Here is a 24,332-nt window from a genome sequence, read left to right on the forward strand (position 1 = left end):
GAAGCCTTCGGACTAAGGACGTGTTTGCAGGGGACCTTGGGAAGGAGGTCTTGCTGCGCCTCCCTGCGGGGAGAGGGGCATCCTCGGAGGGCAGCGTTGGCATCCGGAGGCTGAGAGGTCCCTTCCGCAGATGAGAGGGCCCGGCCAGGCTGCTGTGTGGTGCCAGCACCGTGTGCGGAGCTGCCTGACGCCCCGGCCCTTTTGTCTGCACAGGGATACGGAGCTGCGGCAGCGGAGACAGCTGTTCGAGGCCGGCCTCCACTCCTCCGCCCGCTACGGCAGTCACGACAGCAGCAGCACCGTGGCGGATGGGAAGAAAAAGCCTCGAAAATGGTTACAGTTAGAGACGTCGGAGAGGCGCTGTCAGATCTGCCAACACTTATGCTACCTTTCCATGGTGAGTGCCCGCCTGGCTCCCAGGGAGTTTGGGTGGCCCTGCCTTTACGGGAGTCCAGTTTAAGTCCCATCTCCAGAACCCACTGGCAGACCTCAGGCAGGTTCCCCAGCCTGGACGGACTTCGAAGTGTCCTCATCCTCGGTGCCCATGTCGCAGTCACTGTGGGGGTCGGAGAGCAAATCTGAAACGCAGGTGTGGTCAGGGTGGTCTCCTCCCTGCCATATGCCTCCCGCATGTGGAGGCTCCCTCCCACGAGGAGCCTCTCCGGCTCAGCCCACCTCACCCCGCTGTCATCCGGGGCTCCTGCTCAGTTTCTCTCCTTCCCTGCGTCATCGTCTTCCTGCCTGGGCCTGTCCACACCTTATCTTCACACGCTCTGCATCTCTCTCCGTCCCCTTGTCCAGCTGCCCTCCCGTGGTGAGCAGGTGTCCTGCCCGGAAGCCATCTCTGCTCTCTGCAACCCGGATGCACCTCCCTTCCACCCGCCCCTGTGATGCATGGGAATGTCCACGTTTCTGTACTTCGCTCTATTTCTCCTGTAATTCTCTCCCCATTCAGCTGTGTAACCAACCTCATTGCCAGTGAAGACTCTAGAATCTGTCTTTAGTTAAAACCAGCCCTTCTCCTATGCTGCCTTCTCCCATTTCTAGCCTTCCAATCTCTGACCACAGCTTTCTGGGGCTTTTCAGGCATATCCAGCTCCGCCTGGCTAAACCTCCATTCCCCGTCCTCTCCCAACCTCTCCCTTTAGCAGGGCGCCTGGCCTCCCTCCCAGGGCCTGTCTGCTGTGCTCCTGTGACACCTGAGGGCTGTCCTTTCCCCAGCAGTGTCCTCTTGGCCATCTGCCTGGCCCAGTGTCTGCTACGGCCCTGATGCTGCAAGGGTCTTAATTTCGTACATATTGCTTCTCCTGTCTCCCACGCCAGTCCCGGGGCCCGAGAAGCACTGTAGCCTGGCTGACTGGACTGGTGTTTGCAGTCCGCGTTGTATGCTGTCTGTAGTGTGGTCGCCTTATGCTGTGCTCTGGTTAGGACTCTTCCGCCCCACACTGAGCGGCCACTGCTGCCACGCCCCACAGCCTGGCACACGGCCCCCATGGTCTGGCCTCGCCACCTCCTGGTGCCATCTGGCACTGCTCCGTGTGAAGCAGACTGTGTCATAGGAACATGGCGCTAACATGCAAGCCTCGTGTTGTAGATAAAGCCCTGAGTGTCAGAGAGCCCCCCAGGTTTGCTCCGCTTTGTGAGTGGCGGGTCTGCACAGCCTCCCAGCAACACCTGGGTGCGCCACGTGACTGACGCACACCTCCTCCAGGCCCTGGTGCACACCTGTCTGCCCCGCAGGGAGGAGGGACGGTGTGTTTATCCCTCCTTGAGTTACATGCTCTGGGTATAACGTTTGAAAGGTCAGAAAATTATAAAAAACTAATCACGCCACCCATTTTCTATGTTTTCTGCCGAGTCCTTTCTAATAGATCTAATTGAGAACATGCTGAATTATATGCTTTTTAGAAAGCTCACAGGCATTTCCCTAGATCTTCAAAGCTGCGTAATTCTGGATCGTTCCTCTCATGTTAGAGCTTTTGCATACGCATAGAGGGTGCTGTGACAGACACCTTGGTGCATGGATGGCCCTGACCCCCTGGGGGCTTGGGGCACTCAAGTGGGGCCTTTTCCCAGAACGGTCACCTTTGACCAGGCCATTTCCCACTGTCCGAGCGTTCATAACACTTACGTCCTACATTGTCAGGTGAACCCTGGGGTTTTAGTGTTGTTGCTTGGATTATTAGTAAGTCTCTCCTCGTGCCCAAGTGTCTTTAGAAGGTGGTGTGTCTGATACAACCTTTCCTAGTAGCGTGTGCTGTGCTCTCTGCTTTGCAACGTTGAGGACAACAACCCAGGTCTGGAGTTCTGCTTTGTCCTAAATCCTTTCAGGAAAGGGCCTGAGAACCACTTGCCTCTTGTTTGTTAAAACACAAATTTTATTTGTCCTTCATGGAATTTACAACAGGCCAGCCCCAGGGGGTAGGGTGAGGAGCCCACTCTCTTCCTCCCCTCACCCTCAGGCCCAGAGGCCCCATGCTGAGGTCGGGGGATCGGATCCCCTCCCTTCACTGCTTGTGTCTTCTTGGGATGGGTGGCAGGAAGGTCCTTTCATACAGCACCTAGGAGCTCTGTGGTGGTCTCCCAGGGACATGGGGGCTCCTGCGGGGCTGTCTGGTTGAGGAGGACTGAAAGTCTGGGGATGTGGAAGCTTCAGGATGAGTGTGGATGGAGTCACTGGCACCCCGGCTGGAGACCCTGGGTGTGTGCTCACATCTCGCCCCTTCTCAGTCGCACCCATTCCTGCAGCTCTCACCCTCGTCGTTTTTGAACAACAAAAAAATCTCCAAAGTCCTCAGAACTCAACAGCTCAGCTCACACACAGTGACTAGAACCTCTCACAGGAAGCTGCACCTGGAGGGGTGAGGTGTCCCGTTAGGAGGTGGACGGGGAAGGGTTTTCAGTTGTCTCTTTCCCTAGATGGAGACCCTGGTCCCGCCTGTCACGGTTTGTTTCTTCAGTCAGTAGCCAGCGTGTTTGTTTCACGGCCTGGCAGCCCCTCCCTGGCCCTCACTCCAGCCCCGTTCTGGGATCGCCCCTCAGAGTCCAGAGCGTCTCCCACGCTGCAGCGGTTGGAATCACTTTCCAATCCCGGGGTTCCTTCTCCCCCCTCAGGTCGTCCAGGAGAACGAAAACGTCGTGTTCTGCCTGGAGTGTGCGCTGCGCCACGTGGAAAAGCAGAAGTCCTGCCGAGGGCTGAAGCTGATGTACCGCTATGATGAGGTAAGTCCCGCATGCCCGGTGGGGGGACACGGGGGCAGGAGGATGCTGAGGGGGACGGGTGACAGCGTCACCTCGCTGCGTGGGTGGAGGGGCACAGGGGCAGGAGGACGCTGAGGGGGACGGGTGACAGCGTCACCTCGCTGCGTGGGTGGAGGGGCACAGGGGCAGGAGGACGCTGAGGGGGACGGGTGACAGCATCACCTCATGTGGCGGCTCTGTGTGCCCTCGCTGAACGGGTGGAGGGGCACAGAGGGTTGAGGACACTGCGCGGGTGGAGGGGCATGGGCAGGACACTGGGGTACGGGTGACAGTGTCACCTCACGTGGCGGCTCTGTGTGCCCTCGCTGCGTGGGTGGCAGAGCAAGCCTGTCATTGCCCCTCAGAAGCTCCATGTGGCTGAGCCTCTGTGGCCACAGAGTCCTGGGCACCTTCTGGCCAGCCAGAACCTGACATGAGGGGAAGGTGCTGAGGAATTGGGCAGGCTCAGCTGTTCAGTGGTACCGGGTTCTCGTCTGTCCTGGAGAGACCCAGGAACTGACACGGACTGTGTACTTTCAGGAACGTTCTATGTGTTTGCTGTTTCTTTTGCTGATGAGCAGGAGATCATGAGCCAGATTCTGTTCTCCTTTCACTTAGCTAACAGGAACCCCTGGTTGCCTCCTGAGCAGTGGGGGGACTGTGGGGGGCGGGGACTTCCTCTTTGGGGAGTCAGGCTGCTCCCGGCACTCAGAGTCTTCTCCCAGCATTCTCTGCCGGGGTCTCTGCTGGAGCGGAGCGCAGGGAGCACTGGGACCACACAGCCCCTCAGGAAGAGCCGTGTGAAGTGCAGAGGCAGGGCCGCTTGGCTACCGTCCTTGTTGCTGTCAGAGAACGCCGCGTTGTTGCCTCAAGGACCGAAGTTGGCTGTGTAGCTCCCTCTGCAGCCTTCTCAGCCCAACGGCATCCGACGAGCTTTGGGTTTTATAACAACACCCTCACCAGTCACCACTTCCCTGGTCACTGGGGCCCTCCCGGTCCTGTGCACCAGGGGCACCTCTCGGCAGGGAGCCCTGGCAGCCCTGCTTGTCCACCCCCGAGCTCGAAGCGTGTCAGGCCACGAGACTGGCTGCCTGGGCTTTAATTTACCTGGGATTGTTTCAGTGCCTGGGTGGGTGGTTTCCACAGCACCCACGCTGACTGGCCGCAGGGGCTGGGCCGATGGAGAGGGAGCATGGCGGCCCGTGCTCATCCTCACGGGGGCCCAGCATGAAGGCGCAGCCCAGGCTTTGCTGCCCTTCCCACCAGCTGTGGGCCCTCTGGACACAGGGAGATGCTGGGGGCACCTGAGACCACCTTGCGGAGACATCACCAGGAACACTGCTCTCCAGGCTGCAGGCTTCGAAACCTGCCTCAGTGTTTCTCACAGAGAAGCTTCCGACTCAGGGTCCCTGAGGACCGTGCCAGCGGACAACACAGTACAGCTGTCTGCTCCCTGGCTGCAGCCACGCACAGCCTCCGACGTAAAGGACTGAGTTGACTAGTCCCTTTTCCTGGGCCACGACTAACCAGGCTCTATGTGTACTTGTGTATTAGTAGGACTTCGGCTGAATGTGTAGCTAACAGGGCTTGGGAGGGCATTTTGGGTCAGAAGTTACGGGGGGATCAGTATGTAGTGAACCAGCAGGAGCCTCAGATACACACGCCTGACAGTCCCCGTTCCCGCTGGGTCGTGGTGCCCGAGTCTGTTACCCCTGTGGAATCATGGCACGCGCACGCACACACACAGTAGGTTTACCCTGCTGTTTTTTCTCAGAACCCGGTAACGATGCACAGAGCAGCTCAGTGTCCTCCTGCCTCCTAGAAGCTCGCTGTCTAATCTCACATTGGAAGCTTCTGAGCGTGTGGCAGGCTCTGAAAGGAGGGCTGAGCCGTCGAGGGCCACAGGGGCAGCTTTCGACGTCTAGCTCCATCCCTCAGGGCCCAGTCTCTGTCTTCGCTCAGGGAGGCCCTGGTGAAAACACGGAACCTTTCTCTCTCACTCGGCAGTCCGTCAGCAAAGCCTGTTGATTTCTGCTTTCCAGACAGACCCCGACCAGCCCGTTCTAAGTGCTCGGCTGCTCCGTTTTCCGTTTTCCACACAGCAAGTCAGTCTTTCCTCAGAACCCCTTCTGTGCCTCCGTCTTTAGGGTCCATTTAGTTCTCCCGGGTGGGACAAGAACACTTCCTTTAGCAGATGTGAACACCCACAGGATGTTCGGGACAGCCCTGTCCCCAAAGCTGTGTCACAGGCAGCAAGCACGTGCCTGCTTTGTCTCAGTGAGCTGACTCCAGCGTGTTCATCCCAAGTGGTGAGTGTGTGTCGGTGAACACGGCTGTTCCCTGAGGGCCGTGCTCGGCCCCCGCAGAGAGCGGTCTCACTTGGTGACCTGAGACCTGGAGTCTTCGTTGGGTTGTCACCCTTCAGGCAGCTGTGGGCACCAGTGTTACCCCCTCCTAATCAGCTGCTCACCGACCTGAAGATCAAGGAAAGGTGCCCTTCCTCAAGACCCCCCGCCGCTGTCTTCCAGAGAGTGGTTACGGTGCTACACATGCTGTGCCACCCCTGCCTCGCCCCTGCCTGCGAGCTGGGCGGGCCCGGCGCTCAGCCTGCACAGGGCAGCTCAGAGCTGGGGCTCCCCCACCCTGGTCCCGGGTGTCCCCACAGAGTGTGTGTCAGCTGTGACACACGGCAGCGCTGGGCAGGCCTGGTGCTCAGCCTGCACTCACCACAGGGTCTGGTCCAGGAAGGGGACAGTACAGCAAGGGTGGCACAGAGGTGGGTCCAGCTGGCAGGTCAGACTTGATAACCAGCCTTTGACTAAACTGTAAGATTGGAAAGCTAGAAATAGCTCCATTTGCATCATCTTTGTTCCTTGAAGAAGAGCGTGTTCAGTAGCAGCAGTAACCATTGTGCCATCCCACTTCTCTACATGAACCGCGAATGTCAGAACACGGGTAAAAGTAAAGCCTGTCATGAGGAGAGCAGCTCTGGCGTTGGCGGATTCAGGCTGAAGGGGGCCTCTTCGCCGCGGCTGAAGCTCTCCGCGGAGTAGGGTCCCGCAGTCACTGCCAGCTTGGCTTGTAACGAGGCATCTGGATGGAAGCAGAATCCTGACTAATAACACGTAGGGCCCGTCAGCCTGCAGCTCAGCCATTGTTTCTGATGAGTAAGGAAGAGAAAGTATTTACAAGCCTCTTACTTGGCTAACGGCATGATTTACTTTAGTAAATGCAAACTCATCAATTCCCTCTTAGGCTGAACTGTATTTTGGGGTGGGGGCTTCAGAGATGGCTTGTGTGATCACAGGCTCTCTGATTCTAAGCCTGGTGAGTGCAGCAGACAAGCCTGCTCTGTCCTGGGCCTGTGAGTGGGGACAGCCTGCCGGATCCTGCTGCCAGGGACCCCCGCGGCTCTCCGCCTCCCACAGGCCTCTGAATTTCAGTGTCCACACGTGCTGGGCTCTCCCCACGCCTTTGGGGCACCAGGGCTGAACAGCACTGTCTGCACAGGAGCCGCTGGCCTTGGGTGTGGTTTTCCTGGGGACTGGGCCCCATGGCCATTTGGCTGCCTGGGCAGATGGGACACGTCTGCCTCCGACATGCAGCCCGCCGGCCCGTGAGCTGGCTGTGGGCTTCAGTGTGGGAGCCTTGAGCAGCATCTGCCTGCAGGAGACCTCACCAGACAGGAGGAAGGGCTGCGTGGCTTCTGCCCCCTCCTGCTGCCAGGGTCACGGCAGCCACTTGTAGCTGGCTTTCGGAGCAAGCTCCTCTTTAAATCTTCACTCACGTGTTTTCCATCAATGCGCCAAGCTGCCCTGGCACCTGTACACACACCTGCCTGAATGCGTGACCCCGCCCCTCATCGGGCAGGTGAGCTCGGGTGACAGGCACTCCCTGCGTGGCTTCTGGTGCCCACTTCAGAGGGGACTCTCCAAGGCCAGCGGTCTCCTCCTCCTGCTCACCTCTCCGTGGTTCTGTCCAGAGCAGGTGCTCACCAGGTGTGTTCCGAGTTAGGCGCCAGCACGATAGGCTTTTCCGTGTTTTCTTTTAGCACTGGATGGTTCTAGGGTGAGTTGTTAAAGTCACAAATACGTGTTTGATAGCGACAGGTAAATGGTTCTCTTGGGCGGATTACAAGGATGCTTGTTTTGTTGGTTGTGTTATTTCCTCTTTAGTGAAGAAAGGTGGCAAGTGAGGTATTTATAAACAAGTGTTTGCATTTATTTGCGAGATTAAGTGGGCTTGAGTGTGTGGCTGTCAGGTATTTCTGTGATCATCTGGGTAGAACTCAAGAGAACTGGGCCCTGCTCAGTGGCTCACTAGGCAGCAGGAGCTCGACCCTGCCCTCTTGGCCTGGGCCTAGCAGGGCGAGCTGCTGGACCTCTTTCAGCTCCAGGGCAGGGGAGGGTCGCCCATGGTGACACCATTGTCACGGTGGTTATGAGGATGAGGCAACTGGACTTGCTGTATGGTGGTGGGATCAGACCTGTTGATGATGTGGGTGCCCATCTCCGTGGTGTGAATCTGGTCCTGTGGTGGGAGGCATGCACACCTGTGAGCGCACGTCTGAATGCGGTTCTGAAGAACACACTTCTAGTGTGTTGAACTTTTAATCCTCACGACCCTCTAGGAGGTACTGTCCCCTCACCCTCGCCAGGCGGGTCTCCCTGACAAGGTGTCCTTGTTCTCGAGCCCGCCGCGTGCTGGGGGACGGCTTGTAGAGCCCCTTGCTCTCCTGGAGGGGAGCGCCCCCATGACTGGACGGAGGCCCGGCCTCCTCCCTCTTGTCCCCGTGTTAATTCTGTGTCTTCTCTCACCCCTGAACAGGAGCAGATCGTCAGCCTGGTCAATCAGATCTGTGGCAAAGTGTCCAGTAAGAACGGCAGCATAGAGAACTGTCTCAGTAAACCCACGCCAAAAAGAGGGCCCCGGAAGCGAGCGACCGTGGACGTACTGTCCTCCCGGCTGTCGTCCAGCTCATCCAAAAGTGCTCCCAGCTCGTCGTGAAGATGCCAACACTCTGTCCGTTTATATATATTTTTTGGTAATTATTATATTCTAGTTTGGAGTACTCGCTGTAGGATACAAGCTGTCTTTGCACTAGCTCTAAAGAAGATTTTCTTCTGGTTTTAGAGAACTAATTTTGTTTTAGCATTAAACTGTTGAACTTTTTTTTGTACTTAGAATCCTAGATACTGCAGTCGGATTTTGGAAACTGCAGTATACTCACTGTTTTCAAACCCGTGAGGGGCTGTGTTAATTTGTATCGCCCCGATGGCTGGCAAGCAAGCCTTTTTTGTTTTCTTTCCTTTTTTTTTTTTTTTAAACTGTTGGGGGGATAAAAGGCTTTTTTAACCCGTTTTTGAAGAGGGTGAAGTTTGAAGAACAAATTATAAAACCATCAGTCATGTGAGCAGATTTTTCTAGAGAGGACAAGGGATAGGAGACATACACACACAAAACTTGAAAAGAAATGGCTTTACTTTGGCTGTCTTTTCTTCCGTCATGTGCAAGATGAGTTTGTAGTTTTTAAAACCGGAGAACCCCCGTTCTGGGCGGTTATGGCAGCTGAAGGCGGGCATTTGCTAACCATGGGCAAAAGGAGGAGACTCGCGTGACTAGGTTCTCGTTACCAGCACATCACTATGCATCTGTTTAAGGAGAAGACTGCCTGCCTTGGAGGGGTCACGTGAGGGAAAACTGTGCCTGATTTCATTAGGAAATCCATTCTGTTATTTTTTGGTGCTGTTGGCTACTTTATCAAAAAAACCCTTCAATAGCATCCTTAAGGGGAAAAAAAAGAAAAAAAAAAAAAGGAAAAAAGTGATAGAAGCCAGTGGCGCTTCTTTGTCCTGATGTGCAATCTTGATCCTAACATTCCATCTCCCAGCTGTTGTCTCCCACTGTCGGTCAGCATTAATCTTTCTTTTGGGGTCTGTTTCATTTCTGGTCACGTTTGGAGCCACTAGGAGGTCTGCCGTTCGTTTTGAATGTGAAAATTCATTTGCGCTCATCTTGTCTATTTTTTTTCTCTTCATGTTGTAACAAAAAGGAGAAAGAAAAAAAAAAAACCCATCTCTTTTGTACATATGCCTGTAAATTGTTTTAAATACTTGAGCCTTTTCTTGGTAGGGGCGGGGAGGGGGCAGAAGGACAAGATGAAGAAAAGCCTTACATTTCCGTTTCTTCATCGGTTGGATTGGATGCTTACAGGGTTTTTCTTGTAACGTTCTAAGTGCTGCTTACATCACTGACACCACCACAAATAATATGGAGTAGCTGTCGCCCTTCTCCGGCTGTGTGTACAGTACGTGTGGAATAAAAAAGGGAAAATGTTTTCACAAACTGTTCTTTGTTTCATAATTGAACCCGTCAGTCCTGTAGCGCCCACGCTGCACTGAGCTTGCCCGTGGCGACCTCAGGAGAGTCCCGTGATGCGCTTTCTTGGTTGGTGTTGCGAAGACTGAACTGGTTTTGGAATATTTAACGATGACACGAACAGAGTCAAGTGTTTTCCAATGTGGTTGTCCGGTTTTTATGGCCTTGCTGTATACGTCCCTCTTTTGGACAGTAAACTGCCTCTGGCTCACGGTTTGACGTTTAATTTATTAGTACTGCTCTGCCTCCTCCTCGTGAGGAAGGACCTTCATGTTGTTTATTGCCAGTTTTTTGTTTACTTTTCAGGTTTGTACTACAAGGTTTAATAATAAAAACACAAACTTTTTTGGACATTTGTCTGTCTTGTGAAGATGAGTGAATGAAACGAGCCCTTTCTCTCGTGATCAGACAGCCGAGCGTCCTCCTCCCCGTCGGCCCGGGAGCGGAGCATACCACGCGTCTTGTCTTGCTCACTCGGGTTTCTACCTGGATTCAAGTCGTTTGAATCCCTTCTGAGCAAGACCAAACAACTGCAGCCCCCCTCCCTCTCCCGCGCTGTCCCCCTCTGCCCTTCTAGGACCACCCTGCACTGAGGACTGGGCCAGGAGTGATGGTGGAAGGAACCCGCGCCACGGGCCCAGCTTTCCTACAGGCTACCAGTCAGTCAGTCTTGTTCCGGGCACAGCCTCGCCTCTGCTCCTTTGGGCCCCACCTGTTCCCGGCCTGTTGATTTGTAACCATCAGATGAAATACCAGGCTTTGTTAGAGCTGAGTTTGACTACAGTCCATTACACTTCAAAGAAAAAAGTAGAATTTTCTGTCTGTAAGGGGCAGGCCACTCACTTTTTTATCAAGACTACGCAGGTGTGGACTGCCAGCTCAGGCCAGATGGCCCTCGCTGACCCCAGCCTCTGCCGCACCCTGCGACTCGGGTGGGTACGCTGGCTTCGCAGATAGATGGACTTGGAAGCCTTCCTTCATATAACAAACAAACTGGCTACATACTCTCATTTTAATGCTTAAATTCCTCAAACTTTATTGTTAGCTGTACTTCAGTCTCTCACACATTACTGGCAATGTTGTAGAAATCAAGAACCTCCATAAAACCACCTGACTTTAGAGGCTGAGGTCTGCGCACAGCTGGAGACTCCATTCAGAGGGGTCAGAGGGTAAGAATGTTCTCACTTAGGCGTCACTGTCATCAGTAACATCTGAGGTGGCCTTCCCGTCGATGTTCACGGTAGCCAGGGCAGTGTCCACCTGGACGTCCTCCTCGTCAGACTGCACCAGCGGTGACTCCCCACTGTCACTGGGGTCCTGGGGGGCAGAGTCGGGACAGGGAGAGGACAACGAAGGCGGCCTAGCTCGTGAGCGGGAGGGATGTGGAACCTGAAGAGTAATCTCATTCTGACATGTACTGGATTCGGGCCCTGTAAATAAGGTGGGGAGAAAGCCTGTCAGAAAATTATTGTAATTTAGAATTGCCACTGAACGCACAGAATAAAGGGGCCATAAAGCTTTCTGTTCTGAGGACCTGGGGTCTGTAGAGCGATGGATGACCCCCGTGCCCTCAGGAGAGATCACCGTCCTTTAAAAGTACAACCTGCAGAACGGTCGCTAACAGCCACAGGGCAGGTACCGTGGGTCTTTGCGGAGCATTCCATGGAACCTGGATAAATCTAGATTTCTTTATCCTTTCAAGTACAGTTCAGAGAAACCAATGACCTTTTAGCGGTTTTCCAATTTCACGGGAACTGAATAAGCTCTCTGCAGGTAGGTTATAGAGTCACGGTCCGACCTGGAGGGAGCATTAACCCCCGTTCCCCGTGTTCAGGATTTCCTGGACAGAAGGGCAAATGCATCCCAGCCCTCGTCTTCCCGGGACACCACCATCCTTAGATTTGCTGGAAGAGGAGGATGTAGCTTTTTATCTAGAGGTTAAAGATCACAAGTTAACGAAAACCTCAGGAGTTTGACCTCAGAGGAAGTGGAGACCCGCATGAAGGCAGGCTCCCAGAGACAGCCCAGTGCTCCCAGCGGGTCTGAGAGGTGACCGTGGGCACCACGGCTGGCTGCTGTCTTGTTCCTCGCAGACCCTAAGGCTTTTCTTAACCTAGTGGTGCATTTAGGGTGTCAGGACTTTGTGTTAAGGTGCCACAGCCTTTGTTGGGCGCTTTCCAAGCCAGCCTTACTCTCCAGCTTCTGTATGTAGAAAACATGGCAGAGCTGTCTTTGTAATGCTGATATAAAGACCCACCCACAGGGACAGGGCTGAGATCTAAACTGTAGAGAGCCCAGGTATACATCTGGTGCCTCAGTAAGTGTCTGATGAACACTCCATTTTGTGAAATGACATTTTGGGGTGCGATTACATTTTTAAAAATATAGTCTCAGTGCTGAACCCGTGGCCTATCCCACAGCAGACACTCAAGTCAGTATCTGCTGGACAAAAGGGGGGACATTTCATGCTTAAGCCAGGGGCAAAGAGTGGGTGCCTCACAGGAGAGACCCAGTCTGCCAAAATTTCCAGTCCTTAAGATCACCAGAAAAAGTCGCCTCAGAATAATTTGAGAAGGAGGTAAAACATGAGTTAAGAAGCTTCCCTGTTCTCTGAAGGTGCTCAGGTGACGCCCTGAAAATTCCCGACTGAACAGACCAGTGTTTCTTTGCCTCCCTACGGCTAAGCCAAACACAGGTGTGTGGAAATGGGTTTGTTTTTTTAAACACAGATAAATGGAAAATACGAGTTAGTGGAATAAGACGTTGACTGGGCTTACGCTGTCCCTGGTCACGTCACGCTGTCCCCTCTGTGGAGGGATGAAGTGTATGTGGGTTACCACCCTACCTGACACGGGGGACAGCGCGGCGTTGTCTTCTCCAGCCGCGTTCAGAAAGACGTCGAGGGCCTCCTGGTCTGATACGTCCATCAGGTCCATCTGCTCCAACATGTCCACGTTCACTTCCATGGATGACATGCTGCCTATGGGCTCTGGGAAGGGATCACACAAGAAGGAAATAGTTTTCAATAGGACTTTGAAAGGTGAACTTGAACGGACGTTCGACTACGTTGTATTTTTCTAGGTGTATTTCCTGCTACTCCAAGTTTATTTTTTAAAATTCCGTTGGAAGCAGTGTATTATATTAAATGACACAGCCCTGCTTCGTACTTCTGAGCAGAATCCATCCCAGCTCAGCCTTGGTTCCCATTATTTTGCACCTTCCGTGGAACAGTTCCTTCTCGTCATCCGTAGCCGTGTGCTTGCAGGTGCCGCAGCAGACCCACTGCTGCACTGAGCAGTTCTGGGCTGGAGGCACCCACCTGGAGTGGGGTGTTCACGAAGGAGAAGCTTTGCAGCACAGAGTCAGCAACCTCTCCCCCAGACACGGCTCTGCTGTCCGCCTGCAGCTGCCCATCCTGTAATTCCAGGTAGGCCAAGACTGAATCACTGACTGTACGGTAAGCTGAAGCTGTCTTGTGACATTTCTTAAGCCCGATAATTGAAGCTTTGATCTTAACAGGAGACAAGGCTTAGACATCTATAAGATGGGGATCTGGAACCCAGAGCTTCCTGCAGTGAAAGCACAGACTAGAAAGGAAAAATCAGCCCACAACAGGAGAGTGTAAGACGCCAAGGACCAGTCTTAGCCTGAGTGAGGAGTGCTGCATGGGACTGGAGTTGACAGTGCAAGCTAGTGAACTTCAGTTATCCAGCCTGGTGGGGCCTGACAGAAGGAAACGCAAGTCATTTCTGGATGGACGTAACTAGGAGAGCACACCTTGACCCTGGAGGCCTCCCAGGAATATGAACTCACGATACAAAACTCAACCAAATCCAGAATTTAGGATCCACATTTGGAAACAAAATCACCATGACTGATGGTGAGTAGAAGTAAGCTTGGAATTAGCATCCTTCCCTAAGAATTTTAGGTGACTTTAAAGAAATAAAGGATGGGATCAAGAAAATAAACATGGTTTCAAATACAAGAAAGGCTAGAACCTTGAAAAGGAGCCAAATAACTTCTAGACATCTCAGGGAACAAGTTATATTGCAGATTACCAGCTGCCGCTGAGTCAACTCTGACTCACGGCTACCCCTTATGTGTCAGAGTAAAACCACTCTGTAGGATTTTCAGTGGCTGGTTTTTTGGACATAGGTCACTAGGCCTTTCTTCCAAGGAAACTGAAGATTAGTCACAGCAACAGAAGATTCGGAAACTAGGAGACAAATGGAAAAAATTCCCCACAGTACAGCACAAGAAGATGGGAAACATGAAAGAGTTTAAAGAATTTTACATGTTCGCAGTTGAGGATGGAGAGAACTGGGGAGCAGCAGTATTCAAAGAAGCTGGTAATTTTCCAGAATTGATGGAAGACCTTGGGGTCCCAGATTTAGGAAGCAAAATATATCCCAAGCAAGATAAAGCCACATGTACATCAACTGCAAGGACACTAAAGAACATCAAAGACAAAAGCCCCCTACAGACAGCCAGAGAAAAAGGACAGATGCGGAGAGTTACAGAAGGATAATTAGACTCACAGGCAGTGTCTCAGCAAGAATAAAAAGGCAGAATGTGGAATAAGTTCAAAGAGGCATGATAAATGCCCGATCTCTACAAATGTATACCCAGTGAAAACGCCCCATCTCTACAATTGTATACCCAGTGAAAACATCATTCAAGGTCAAGTACAAGATACAAGCACCGTCAGACAAAAACCACCTGACTGTGAACTCACTCTCACTAAACCACTTCACCACTGGCTGTAGGGTCAATTCTGACTATGAGGACCCCATGTCTGTCACAGTAGGACCGTGCTCTCTAGGGTTTTTAATGGCTGATATTTCAGATGCACATTACTAGAAGTGGGATGGTGAAGGAATCCCAGAAGGACGGTCTAAGATGCAAGAAAGGATGTTAGGCAGAGACTTGGAAATCTGTGAGTACATCTAAAACTTTGAATAAAATAATCATAATAGTACCTAATCTGGAAGTTACTGGGGGCAGAAGTAAAATACCAAACAGCTGTGACAGGAGAGGAGGGGTGTGATCAGAGTTGAAGTGGTGTAAGATCCTGTTTTACTTGGAAGGAATTACAGACAAACTGAACATTTAAATCCAGCACTAAAGTAAGAGCCACCAGTTGCCATGGCGTCGACTCTGCCTCCTGGTGACCCCACGTGTGCAGAGACCTGCTCCAGGGCCAACCCTGGAAGCTCCAGGGCTGTGACCTGGAAGCAGAGCACATCTCTGGGTGGGTTGGAACGGCCAGCCTTTCAGTTAGCGGTCAAGTGCATAACCATTTGTGCCACACAGGGCCTCCTAAAATAAGAGCTAAAGAGTATATAACTTAAAGTGGGAGGAAAGTTCATTATAATTAGGACAAGCAGGCCGGACTCAGATGATGTCGTTTTTGGTAGCAACATCCGAAGCTACGTAGTCGGGGACCAACTGAAGCCTGCCCATTCCCCACCAGGCTGGACGGGGTGTTGGCCTTGGTTACACAATGTCACAGAGCTGATCCACAGCCTGTTTGGTCCTGAGACCGCAGGGAACAAGTGCACCGTCCTTGACCTTCAAGGCTGACCGTGGACATGATGGCATGCATGCAGGTCGGACTCCCCCCTCTGCAGGTGTGTGGCTGTGGAGGCCTGCCTTCCAGGGCGGCCTTTGGCCTTTGCCTAAGCTTCTGGTTTAGAAAGGGAAGGAGCTTCTGCTGTTGCTTTTTTTTTTCTTCTGGTCTGTGCCATCTTCTGTAAAAGACAGGAATAGAACTTTTACAACAGATGAGAAACACTGGACTAAAAAGGACAGGAAAAGCTTTCAGAACAGAAAGCACCACATAAAATGGTAACGAAGCCACGTATCTCAGTCATCACGGTGAACGGAAACGAACCAGGCTCGCTAGTTGAAAGATAGAGAGATGTCTGAATTAAAATCTTAAAATCCAGCCGTACTCTGCGGGAGGAGCTCCTAAAACAGAAGGGCACAGAAACACCTACAGCTAAGCGAGGGAACAACAAATAATGTGGGCAGCTATATTCATCGAAATTCAAAAGGGAACAAAGCATTATTAAAGAAAGTACTTAATGATTATTAACGAAAAAGGTTTAATTCACCAGGAAGATAATTCTAAACGTCTGTGTGAAAAAAATGGCAGAATGAGAAGGAAAACTTCACAAACCCACAGTGATGGTTTGGGGAGGGTTTATACATCTCTTCAGTAATTGATAATGAAACGTGATTAAATGGCCAATAAAAGCCCATTTAGAATCCTGTTCTCAAGTACACGGGAAACGTGGGAAACTCTCTAACAGGCCATGAAGTCAGTCTCATTAAAAAATTACAATCCCATTCTCTAACCACGATGAAATTTAGTTAAAAATCAGTCACAAAAGGTAACTAGAAAAACCTTCATACACTTATTTTGAAACACACTTAAACAGTACACAAGTCAAAGAAGAAATCTTAATGAAAAAATTTTGAATACTCCAACTATGACATATCAAAACTTTGGGATTCAGCTAAAGTGGCATCCTAGAGAGAACATCATGGCCTTGAATGCCTTCTTAGGTGGGAAGGCTGGAAATTTAGAAAACAAAAAACAACAAATGCCCAACGAAAGCAAAACTAAAGAGGAGAAATTAATGAAACAGAGACAATGGCATAACAAAAATACAAGTTTAAAAAAAAACCTTAAAAATGGGCACGTTTTGGGTAAGATCAAGAAAAGAGAGAAAAGGCGCAAATAAACTATTGGGAAGGCAAAAGCTAACCAAACTCCAAACACAGTAAAGATGAAAAATACTATGACCATATGCTAATAGCTTTGAAAACTCAAGGCAAAATGGACAAATTCCACAAAAAACTTGCCAGAATTACCTCAAGAAGAAATAGAAAACTTCTATAACCCTGGAGAAAAAGAAAAGGTAGTTCTTCCCACAAAGAAATCACTAGTCTGAGACATTTCTAGAGAAGAATTCTTCCCAACATTCAAGATATGCCCACCATGTTCATGCTCAGAAAGATTCCATACCACTAATCTATCAATTTAACGCAACCTCAAACTCTGGACCGGGGTTTCCACAGAACGCGCAAACGCGGCTTTAACATTTATACAGAAGAACAGAGCCCCGACAGCCGCAGCAACTCTGAAGAAAGCGTGTGTGCGCGGAGGCAGTAGCTGACCAGATAGCAAGACTTATACAAAACAGCATTTCTCAACCTCAGCACTGCTAACATTTGGGGCTGGGTAGTTCTTGGGGTCGGGGGCTGTCCTGTGCCTTGTAGGATTGTCTAGCACCTGCCCTGGCCCCTCTACCCACCTGAGGCCAGGATCACCCCCTTCCCAGTCACGAGAATCAAACATGTCTCCAGTCATGGTCACATGTCCCCTGGAGGGCACAATCCTCCCAGTGGAGAACCGCGGCTTAGTGAATAGTCGTAATTCAGACGGTATGGTTTCTGGGCTCAGGGCTAGACAAACGCGCTAACGGAAGAGAGATCCTAGCAAAGCCTCGGGAACGGAAGACAGAGGGCAGTGGGATCAGACTGCCGGTGCAGAGCCACGTGGTTATCCCATGGAAAAAATTAAAACTGGATCCTTATATCACAACATACACAAAAATCAACTGGAGGTTGATTAAAGATTCAAATACAAAATGGAAAACATGAAAACTTTCAGAACAATACACAGGAGAATATCCTTGAGTAGGAAGGATTTCTTAAAAACTGATAAGGCTGATCCCATTAAAATGAGATTTTTTTTAGCAAAGGTCACAATAAGATAAGCCACAGATCGAGGTTGAGAGAAGGTATCCGTATCAAATACAATCAGCAAAGGTCAACAGCCACGGGGAGGAGACTCCATGAAGGAAAATAAACGACTAACTGAAAACTGGTCCATTAAGGAAACGCAGCCCAAGACCAAAACAAGATGCCGCTTGATGCCGCCCAACTGGCAAAACCTGCAATGTCTGACGAACACCAGGCGCTGGCAGAGATGTGACATGATGAGAACAACAGGACGCGGTTAGGGGGATGTCAACTGGTACGAATATTTGGGCAGGCAACTGGACAGAATCCAGTCAAATTAAAGCTACGTGTACCCCATGATCTCGTAATTGTTCTCAGGATGTGGTCTCCTGACCAGCAGCCTCAGAATCACTGGAGAAGCTGTTAGAAATGCACGTTTTCGGGCCCCACCGCAGACCTACTGGCTCAGCCTTCTGGGGCATTCTGAGGCTTACTGCAGTCGGAGAACCTGTGCCCTAAAACAGCTCTCACACACGTGAGTGGAGACGGAGTCTGAGCGTCCCTCACAGCGTTCTTTTTAAGAACCTAAAACTGGAAACAGCTATGTTGGAGAATGGTGCCGGATCCCAGCATGGGCGATGGTCAGAAACACCTGCCTGGGAAGGTGAGCAGCATGAACGCATACACAGTGCAGTGCTGCCTGTAAAGCATACCCTATACTGTTTTGGAGTATGTACCAAGAGAACGACAAAGGCTAAATTCCGAGAGTCACCCGAGCGGGAGAAAGGCACTTGGGAGCCTTCACTGGTGTTGACGTTTCTCGAGCTGGGTGGTGGGACACTGATATTTCTGTTCCTTTTCATAGGTCTGGAATATTTCCAAACATTTTTTAAAGATCTGAAGCGAGTATGGTAGCATACTGAATCTGGAAATGCATGTTACTTTGTTTTTTTTTTCAGTTCTCCGGTATTTAAAATACTTCCCAGTTAAAACGAAAACCAGTGATCGGTCAGTCTCAAAGTTCTGGGGAGATGATCGTAGGAAGGTAAAATCGTAAACTGGCAGCTTTGTTTTGAGATTATTTTTGAATCCTAGAATGTGTCCCGGTTTACGTGTTTGGCTGCTAACCGGCAGGTTGGAGGTTTGAGTCCACCCACAGGCGCCTCAGAAGAAAGTCACGCTCATCTCTGAAAACTCAGCCTCGAAAGCCCGATGGAGCACAGCTCTAGTGGTCGCCATGATTTGACAGCGGCTGGTCTGGTCTATTGGACTTGTGTCACTAGCCCAGACATCACCTCACCCTTTCCCCAGGACACCAGGCCCACTTTGGGACATCGGAGAGCTGAGTCAGTCTCTGGGTACAGCAGGGCGCCCCCGGCTCCGGAGGATCTACCCGCTCAGAAGGGAACTGCAGGAAGCAGAAATCTGATTCCGGCAGCACAGAGACCAGGCAAGCGCGGGTAGAGAACAGGGCACCTCCAAGCAAGGTTATCCGTGGGTAACTACCTGCACAGACAGAACACCCGACGCTCTACGATGTAATGACGGCCCTTCCTGAGAAAACAGGAGCCTTGGCAGCGGGAGGTCAGCACCCTCAGCTGTGCTGGGCGCTCCCTGGGCTGGTCCGCCTGGGGACTGTCGTGGTCAGTGTCCTGGCACCCTTTTACTCTGGTGATTTTTTGAATAAAATTTCCCATGCCTTGTCTTAATCTTAAGAAAAAATGATACTTTGGCAAGTGAGATAAACATTTAGACTGCTATTTCTGATTTAGTGGAATGAATCCAAAGCACCCTGTTCACTGTGGCTGTGGTTAAATCGATTCCTCTAAATGAGACTGCCCCACATTTCATCCGTGAAGACGAGGCCTCCTTAAAGAAAGGGCCGTGTGACTTGTCAGGCTGCGAAGCGGAAGGCGCGGCCCCGGGGAGGCCTGGCTGTCCCCGTGGATCTTTTGGGCCCTCGTCAAGGAAGAAAAGCCAAAACACTCAAATCCCCCATTTCCTAATGCAGTGCCTGCAAACCACACAGACCAGCAACATGTACCTGATGTCATTTTTTTTACCTTAAAAAAATGAGCCCAACACTTTTTTTGAAGCTTGAAGAAAATCATTCTTGAGATTCTCGAAACCACAGTTCACCTACCTGGTATTTACTGATACAGTATCTTCTGAGACCCTTCTCTCTGCCAGGCCCCTGGGGACCCTCAGCACACAGCCAGCCCCGCCCCGAGGGCCTCACCATGCACAGAGGCCCTTCTGCCCCTCGGCGTGCTCCTCCTGGCCCCTCGGCCCGCTCACACATGGACACGGGTCTCCCGACTAGAAAGGAGCTTCGTAAGGGGCACCTGAATTTCTCTGGGCCTCCCCCGGGCCTGAAAGCATGCTGAACACAGGCCCGCGGGGCTCAGTGATGTCGCTGAACTGGACAAGGACAGCGGTCAGTGGTCAGCAGGAAGAGTCCCTCGTTACGCCGAGTTTGTGGCCAGCCAGGGTGCATGTGCGCTGACAGGACAGGACACGGGTCCTCAGAGCAAACCCTGGGTTTCTGCTCAGAGGAGCCACAGGGGGCCACGTCTCCGCGTCCCCCACCAAACACCGACTGAGGAACACGCCCCGAGAAACATGCAGCCCAACCTCTAGGTGGATCAGAGGGGCACAGAAGGGGAAGCTGCGTATGTGGAGGTGCGGACGTTAAATGTCGAACCCACATTACCCACGGGGGTTACAGGGCATCACCGCCCAGCTGATGGCATGCGCCCTCCGTGCACTTGGGATGGATTTGTCTACATTCTTTCCTTCCTCATTCCTTGAATTCTTTAAGCTCTCCGGGGAGGGGCAGAGAACTGAATGACCACGAGGGAACACAGTGAGGGTGACAGACAAAATGGGGGTACGGGGAGGGGGCAAGGGACAGGGAACACAGGTCAGAGCCAGACAAGCCAGGGCAGAGGCAGAAGGTGGAGTACGGAGAGATTTGGGGGTCCAGGGGTGATGAGAAGCCCCGGGAAGACAGGCAGGAAAAACGGGGGCGCTCTGGGCATTGCTCCACATCAGCGGGGTTGATGGCCAGCCTACTGGGCCGGGCACTGCAGCCGGGAGAGGCCCACCCTGACACCCGGCCTCGGGGGACATAGAAGCCCAGCCCCACTGCCTGCTCAACCAGGTCACCGGAAGGAGAGCCTGGATGGAAGGCACCCAGCACCCTGATGTCTCCGTGGGGGCTGGCAGAGATGCAGACGAACATGTACACGTTTCAGGCTCGTGACAGCGCCATATACGGAGGTGAAGACTGGCTACATCACTTAGGGTACGTCCTGACGGTAATGTGCAGCCTTCGAAGGACACCCAGTTGAAGAATTAGTAGTAAGACGGTAGGGGCGGGGCAAGTCCTCAGAGAATATTAACAACAGACGCACAGCCAGACACAGACGAAGTGTGGTATCAGTTACGTAAGCAGTCTCCCACACCCACATGGAGACGGGAAGAACCACATTTACACAGGATAGTGATTCCTTCTGTGGTGTAAAATTATGGATTCTTTTGTCTTCTTAGCTTTTTAAAAAAACAGTTTCCGAGTTTTCCATAAGCATAATTTGTTTATAATTCTAAACGATATTTTAAAAAATACCTTCAACTATACCCTAGGGCTAGAGGAAGAGGCAGAACAGGAACAGACGAACATGGCATGGCACCTGCTTTGATTTCTGGAGTCTGATAATGGGGATGTGCCTCCTGAGGCCAGGACCCCACGATCGACACCCCAGGGAGCACAAGGCCCCCCCACAGCCCCACCAGCTCTCCCGACTCGCCTCTCCTCTCTGCTATCTGCAGGTAGCCTGTGGAAAGGTACTGCTCCATGTCCTGCTGGAAGGCCTCCTCAAAAAACTTCTGCCGCTCCTTCAGCTTCATTTGCTGGGTGTGCTCCATTTCCAGGACCTTCTGGGTGTGCTCAGCATCTAGTTCAGCTAAGGAAACAATAATTTGGGTTAGGGTGTGAAAAGGGACTGAGATAGGGGGTGGGTATAAATACCTACTAACATCCATGGAGAAGAACAGGGCATCAGGGCTGGAGGAAGACTCATTAACAACCTGCCTTATGCAGATGACACAACCTTGCTTGCTGCAAGTGAAGAGGACTTGAAGCACTTACTGATGAAGATCAAAGACCACAGCTTTGCAACTTAAATAGTGTGAAAGAACATTATAATTAAAGTGAACAGCGGGCCCTCAGGTGGGGCTGGGTCAGGAACATCAGGCAAGAACTATCAACAATCAACCTTAGCCTCATCATTCCAACCCCGAAAAAAACCCCGCTGCCGTCAAACCGATCAGATTCCAACTCGGAGCGACTCTAGTGGCTTAACCTTCCTTCAGGGCGTGCAGAGAAAAATTTAAAAAAATGAGTCAAGCATATACCATTAATCACCCTGGACATGGGTCAAGGGTTATTTGCTTTTAAATCTTAAGCTCTTTATACTTAAGAGCGATGGTAGACCAATCTCCCTGGTGTATACATCCTGCATGGTCCCCAGGACTGTTAATATGACAGATCTGACTACCGTGATGAGGTGATGCCGTATGGCACGGCTGACTTTAACAAAGGGAGATTCTCTAGGTGAGCCTGACCTAATCAGGCTCTTCAACGGAACTAAGATTTTCCTGGAGAGAGAGATTCAAAGCGTGAGGGGGATCTGATATGAGGGACATTCTCCGTGACTGGTTTTGAAGATGGAGGAGGTCATGTGGCCAGGGATGGGAATGGCATCCAGGAACTGAAAGCAGTCCTTGGCTACCAGCCAGCAAGAAAACGGACCTGGGTCCTACAACCACAAGGAGCTGGGACTCTGCCAACAGCCTGAATGAGCCTGGAAACGGATTCTCCTCCAGAGCCTCCAGAAAGGAGCACAGCCTGGCTGACATCTTAATTTCAGCCTCGTAGGACCCTGAGCAGAGAGCCAGTCGCACCAGGCCCAGACTTCTAACCTGCTGAACTGTGACCATTTGTGCTGTTTTAAGCTGCCAAGTTTGTGGTGCCCCGTTACGCAGCAATATGGGATTATTCCAAATAAACTGTCTGAACTCCAGCCTCGGCCTGACTGTGGCTGGTGAAGGACTAGAGAAGGAGGAGCGGGGTTCTTGCATTTCAGTGAGCATTTCGGAGCACCCCTGCCGAGGCAGGCACTGTGCTAGGCTGCGTTTGGCAGGAAGGCAGGGTGCTGTTGTTCCAGAAAATCTAACACTCAGCAGAAAGGCTCAGCTACCTTGCTGTCCTGGGATAAACTGAGGGCCCAAAACATATAAAAATAACTTCACCCAAGGCAGTATTCCCTCTGGTTCATCTTTGGGGAGAGTCAAGTGGTGGGGTATTAATCAAGTGATTTAACAAACAAACCCCTCTAAACCTATAATGAGCTACAGCGGTGTGCCAGGCCCCGCCTTTCCCAGCTCCTGAGTACAGCGTAATCCGCGTGCATGATCTATCCTAAAAGCTCCACAGACGAGTACACTGTTAATCCCAAACCAGCCATGGTCTCTAATACTTAAAATGTTCTGGGCATTCTTCCGATACTCTAACCTACATATATGCAAGAAATACAAACTAATATTAACCAAAGCCACACAAACAGGAAAGTCTTCCCAACTACAGATAATGCGTTATCATTACTATGCACACCACACTCTCTCCATTCCCAGACCATCCTAAATTACCTGCAGATCTAAGCCCACTTCATATCTGTGTTTACACGGAGACGGTTTAACACAGTGGGAAGTGTGGCGGGGTTTGTGACTAGCAGACACTTCTGGTACCCGTCTCACACAGGTGCCTCAGCTCACCTCTGAATTCAGCGCAGGGATGGAGGGGGCTCCCACCTCAAGGCCACGCCTGTGATCGTTATGCTCTCTGCTCAGGGTATGCTCTGAATCCTGCAGAGCCCACAGGCAAGCTTAGCCCACAAGTTCTAGGACATTAGGGCAGCTGTCAAGCGGTGGGTGCTGGAAATCTGTGTATCAGTGCCCAGTCTCCCTTCCTTTGGATGGACCATTCTAGGTGGCATTCTGAATGCTGCTCAGGGACCCCTGGCCACAGCAGCAACTTCAGTAATAATACTGGCTTCTCCTCCTTTCCCCTGCACTTCTCCACTCCCCAAATCCTGCTTCTTGGAATCACCTTCCCCATAAACTACGCGCAGCAAAATCCATCTTACTTAGGCTCTGCTTTCAAGCTCAAGCAAGGAGATCTGTTACTATCTACAACTAACGTAACCTGAGCCTCAGCTCCCTCCTCTGTGAAAGATGGGTTCTTGGCAGGATTAAACGAGTAGCATATGAAAATCTCACCAGGCACAAAGCAACTGGCCAACAGCAGTCCGCTAGTATTAATGCCAGCATGATTCAAAACAGACTCCAGAAAAGGGAGTGACATGAAATATTACCAAGAGCCAGGACTGAGTATGGGACTGAAAATCCCCTCAACTCTCAGCCCCACTCAGATACTTAAGAAGAAGTAATTGCCGCTCATTGCCCCGTAATTCATCTGCAAGGTATTTAGAGTGTATTCATAAGGGAAGGAAAAAAAGTAAGGCTTCAGGGATGTCTTTTCATATTTTTTACCTCAGCCACCAGTATCAATCTCAAATAGATAATTACAGAGAACACGAAATTCCATTACCAGTGAAGATGGTATAATCAATTCTCAATTATATGTTTTAATGGGGCATAAGGGTGGCACAAGATACATGAAATTTTTTTTAAAAAACCATACGATCAAATGCTTCATGTCTGAAAGGGCATTAGAATAAGTCAACCCTAAAATACATTAAGTATGCTTTACACACTTCAAACGAAGTTCAGTTAATCTTTCCTGTAAAATAATTCCAGAATGTTGTTGTCAGGGGCTGGCAAGGTGGTTCCGACTCATAGCGGCCCTGTGTACAAAAGAACGAAACACTGCCCGGTCCTGC

General features: G+C 51.1%; 2 protein-coding genes across 8 annotated transcripts in view; one reads left to right on the top strand and one right to left on the bottom strand.

The window, feature by feature from the left end:
- The window catches only part of JARID2 (jumonji and AT-rich interaction domain containing 2), a 294,431-nt gene extending 285,375 nt beyond the window's left edge, over positions 1-9,056 (top strand). For both annotated transcript variants that reach the window (XM_004382977.2, XM_023737473.1), the window contains 3 exons: positions 214-397; positions 3,115-3,222; positions 8,068-9,056. In XM_004382977.2, the coding sequence (XP_004383034.1) occupies positions 214-397; positions 3,115-3,222; positions 8,068-8,247 (472 nt within the window). In that variant the 3' untranslated portion in view covers positions 8,248-9,056. The remainder of the gene's footprint in view (positions 1-213; positions 398-3,114; positions 3,223-8,067) is intronic.
- Positions 9,057-10,628: 1,572 nt separating this feature from the next.
- The window catches only part of DTNBP1 (dystrobrevin binding protein 1), a 156,201-nt gene continuing 142,497 nt past the window's right edge, over positions 10,629-24,332 (bottom strand). For all 6 annotated transcript variants that reach the window (XM_004382978.2, XM_023737474.1, XM_023737475.1 and 3 more), the window contains 3 exons: positions 21,180-21,335; positions 12,464-12,607; positions 10,629-11,048 (listed from right to left, as the gene is read on the bottom strand). In XM_004382978.2, the coding sequence (XP_004383035.1) occupies positions 10,804-11,048; positions 12,464-12,607; positions 21,180-21,335 (545 nt within the window). In that variant the 3' untranslated portion in view covers positions 10,629-10,803. The remainder of the gene's footprint in view (positions 11,049-12,463; positions 12,608-21,179; positions 21,336-24,332) is intronic.

Source organism: Trichechus manatus, unplaced genomic scaffold (assembly GCF_000243295.1).
Source record: "Trichechus manatus latirostris isolate Lorelei unplaced genomic scaffold, TriManLat1.0 scaffold00103, whole genome shotgun sequence".
Taxonomy (NCBI): Eukaryota; Metazoa; Chordata; class Mammalia; order Sirenia; family Trichechidae; genus Trichechus; species Trichechus manatus.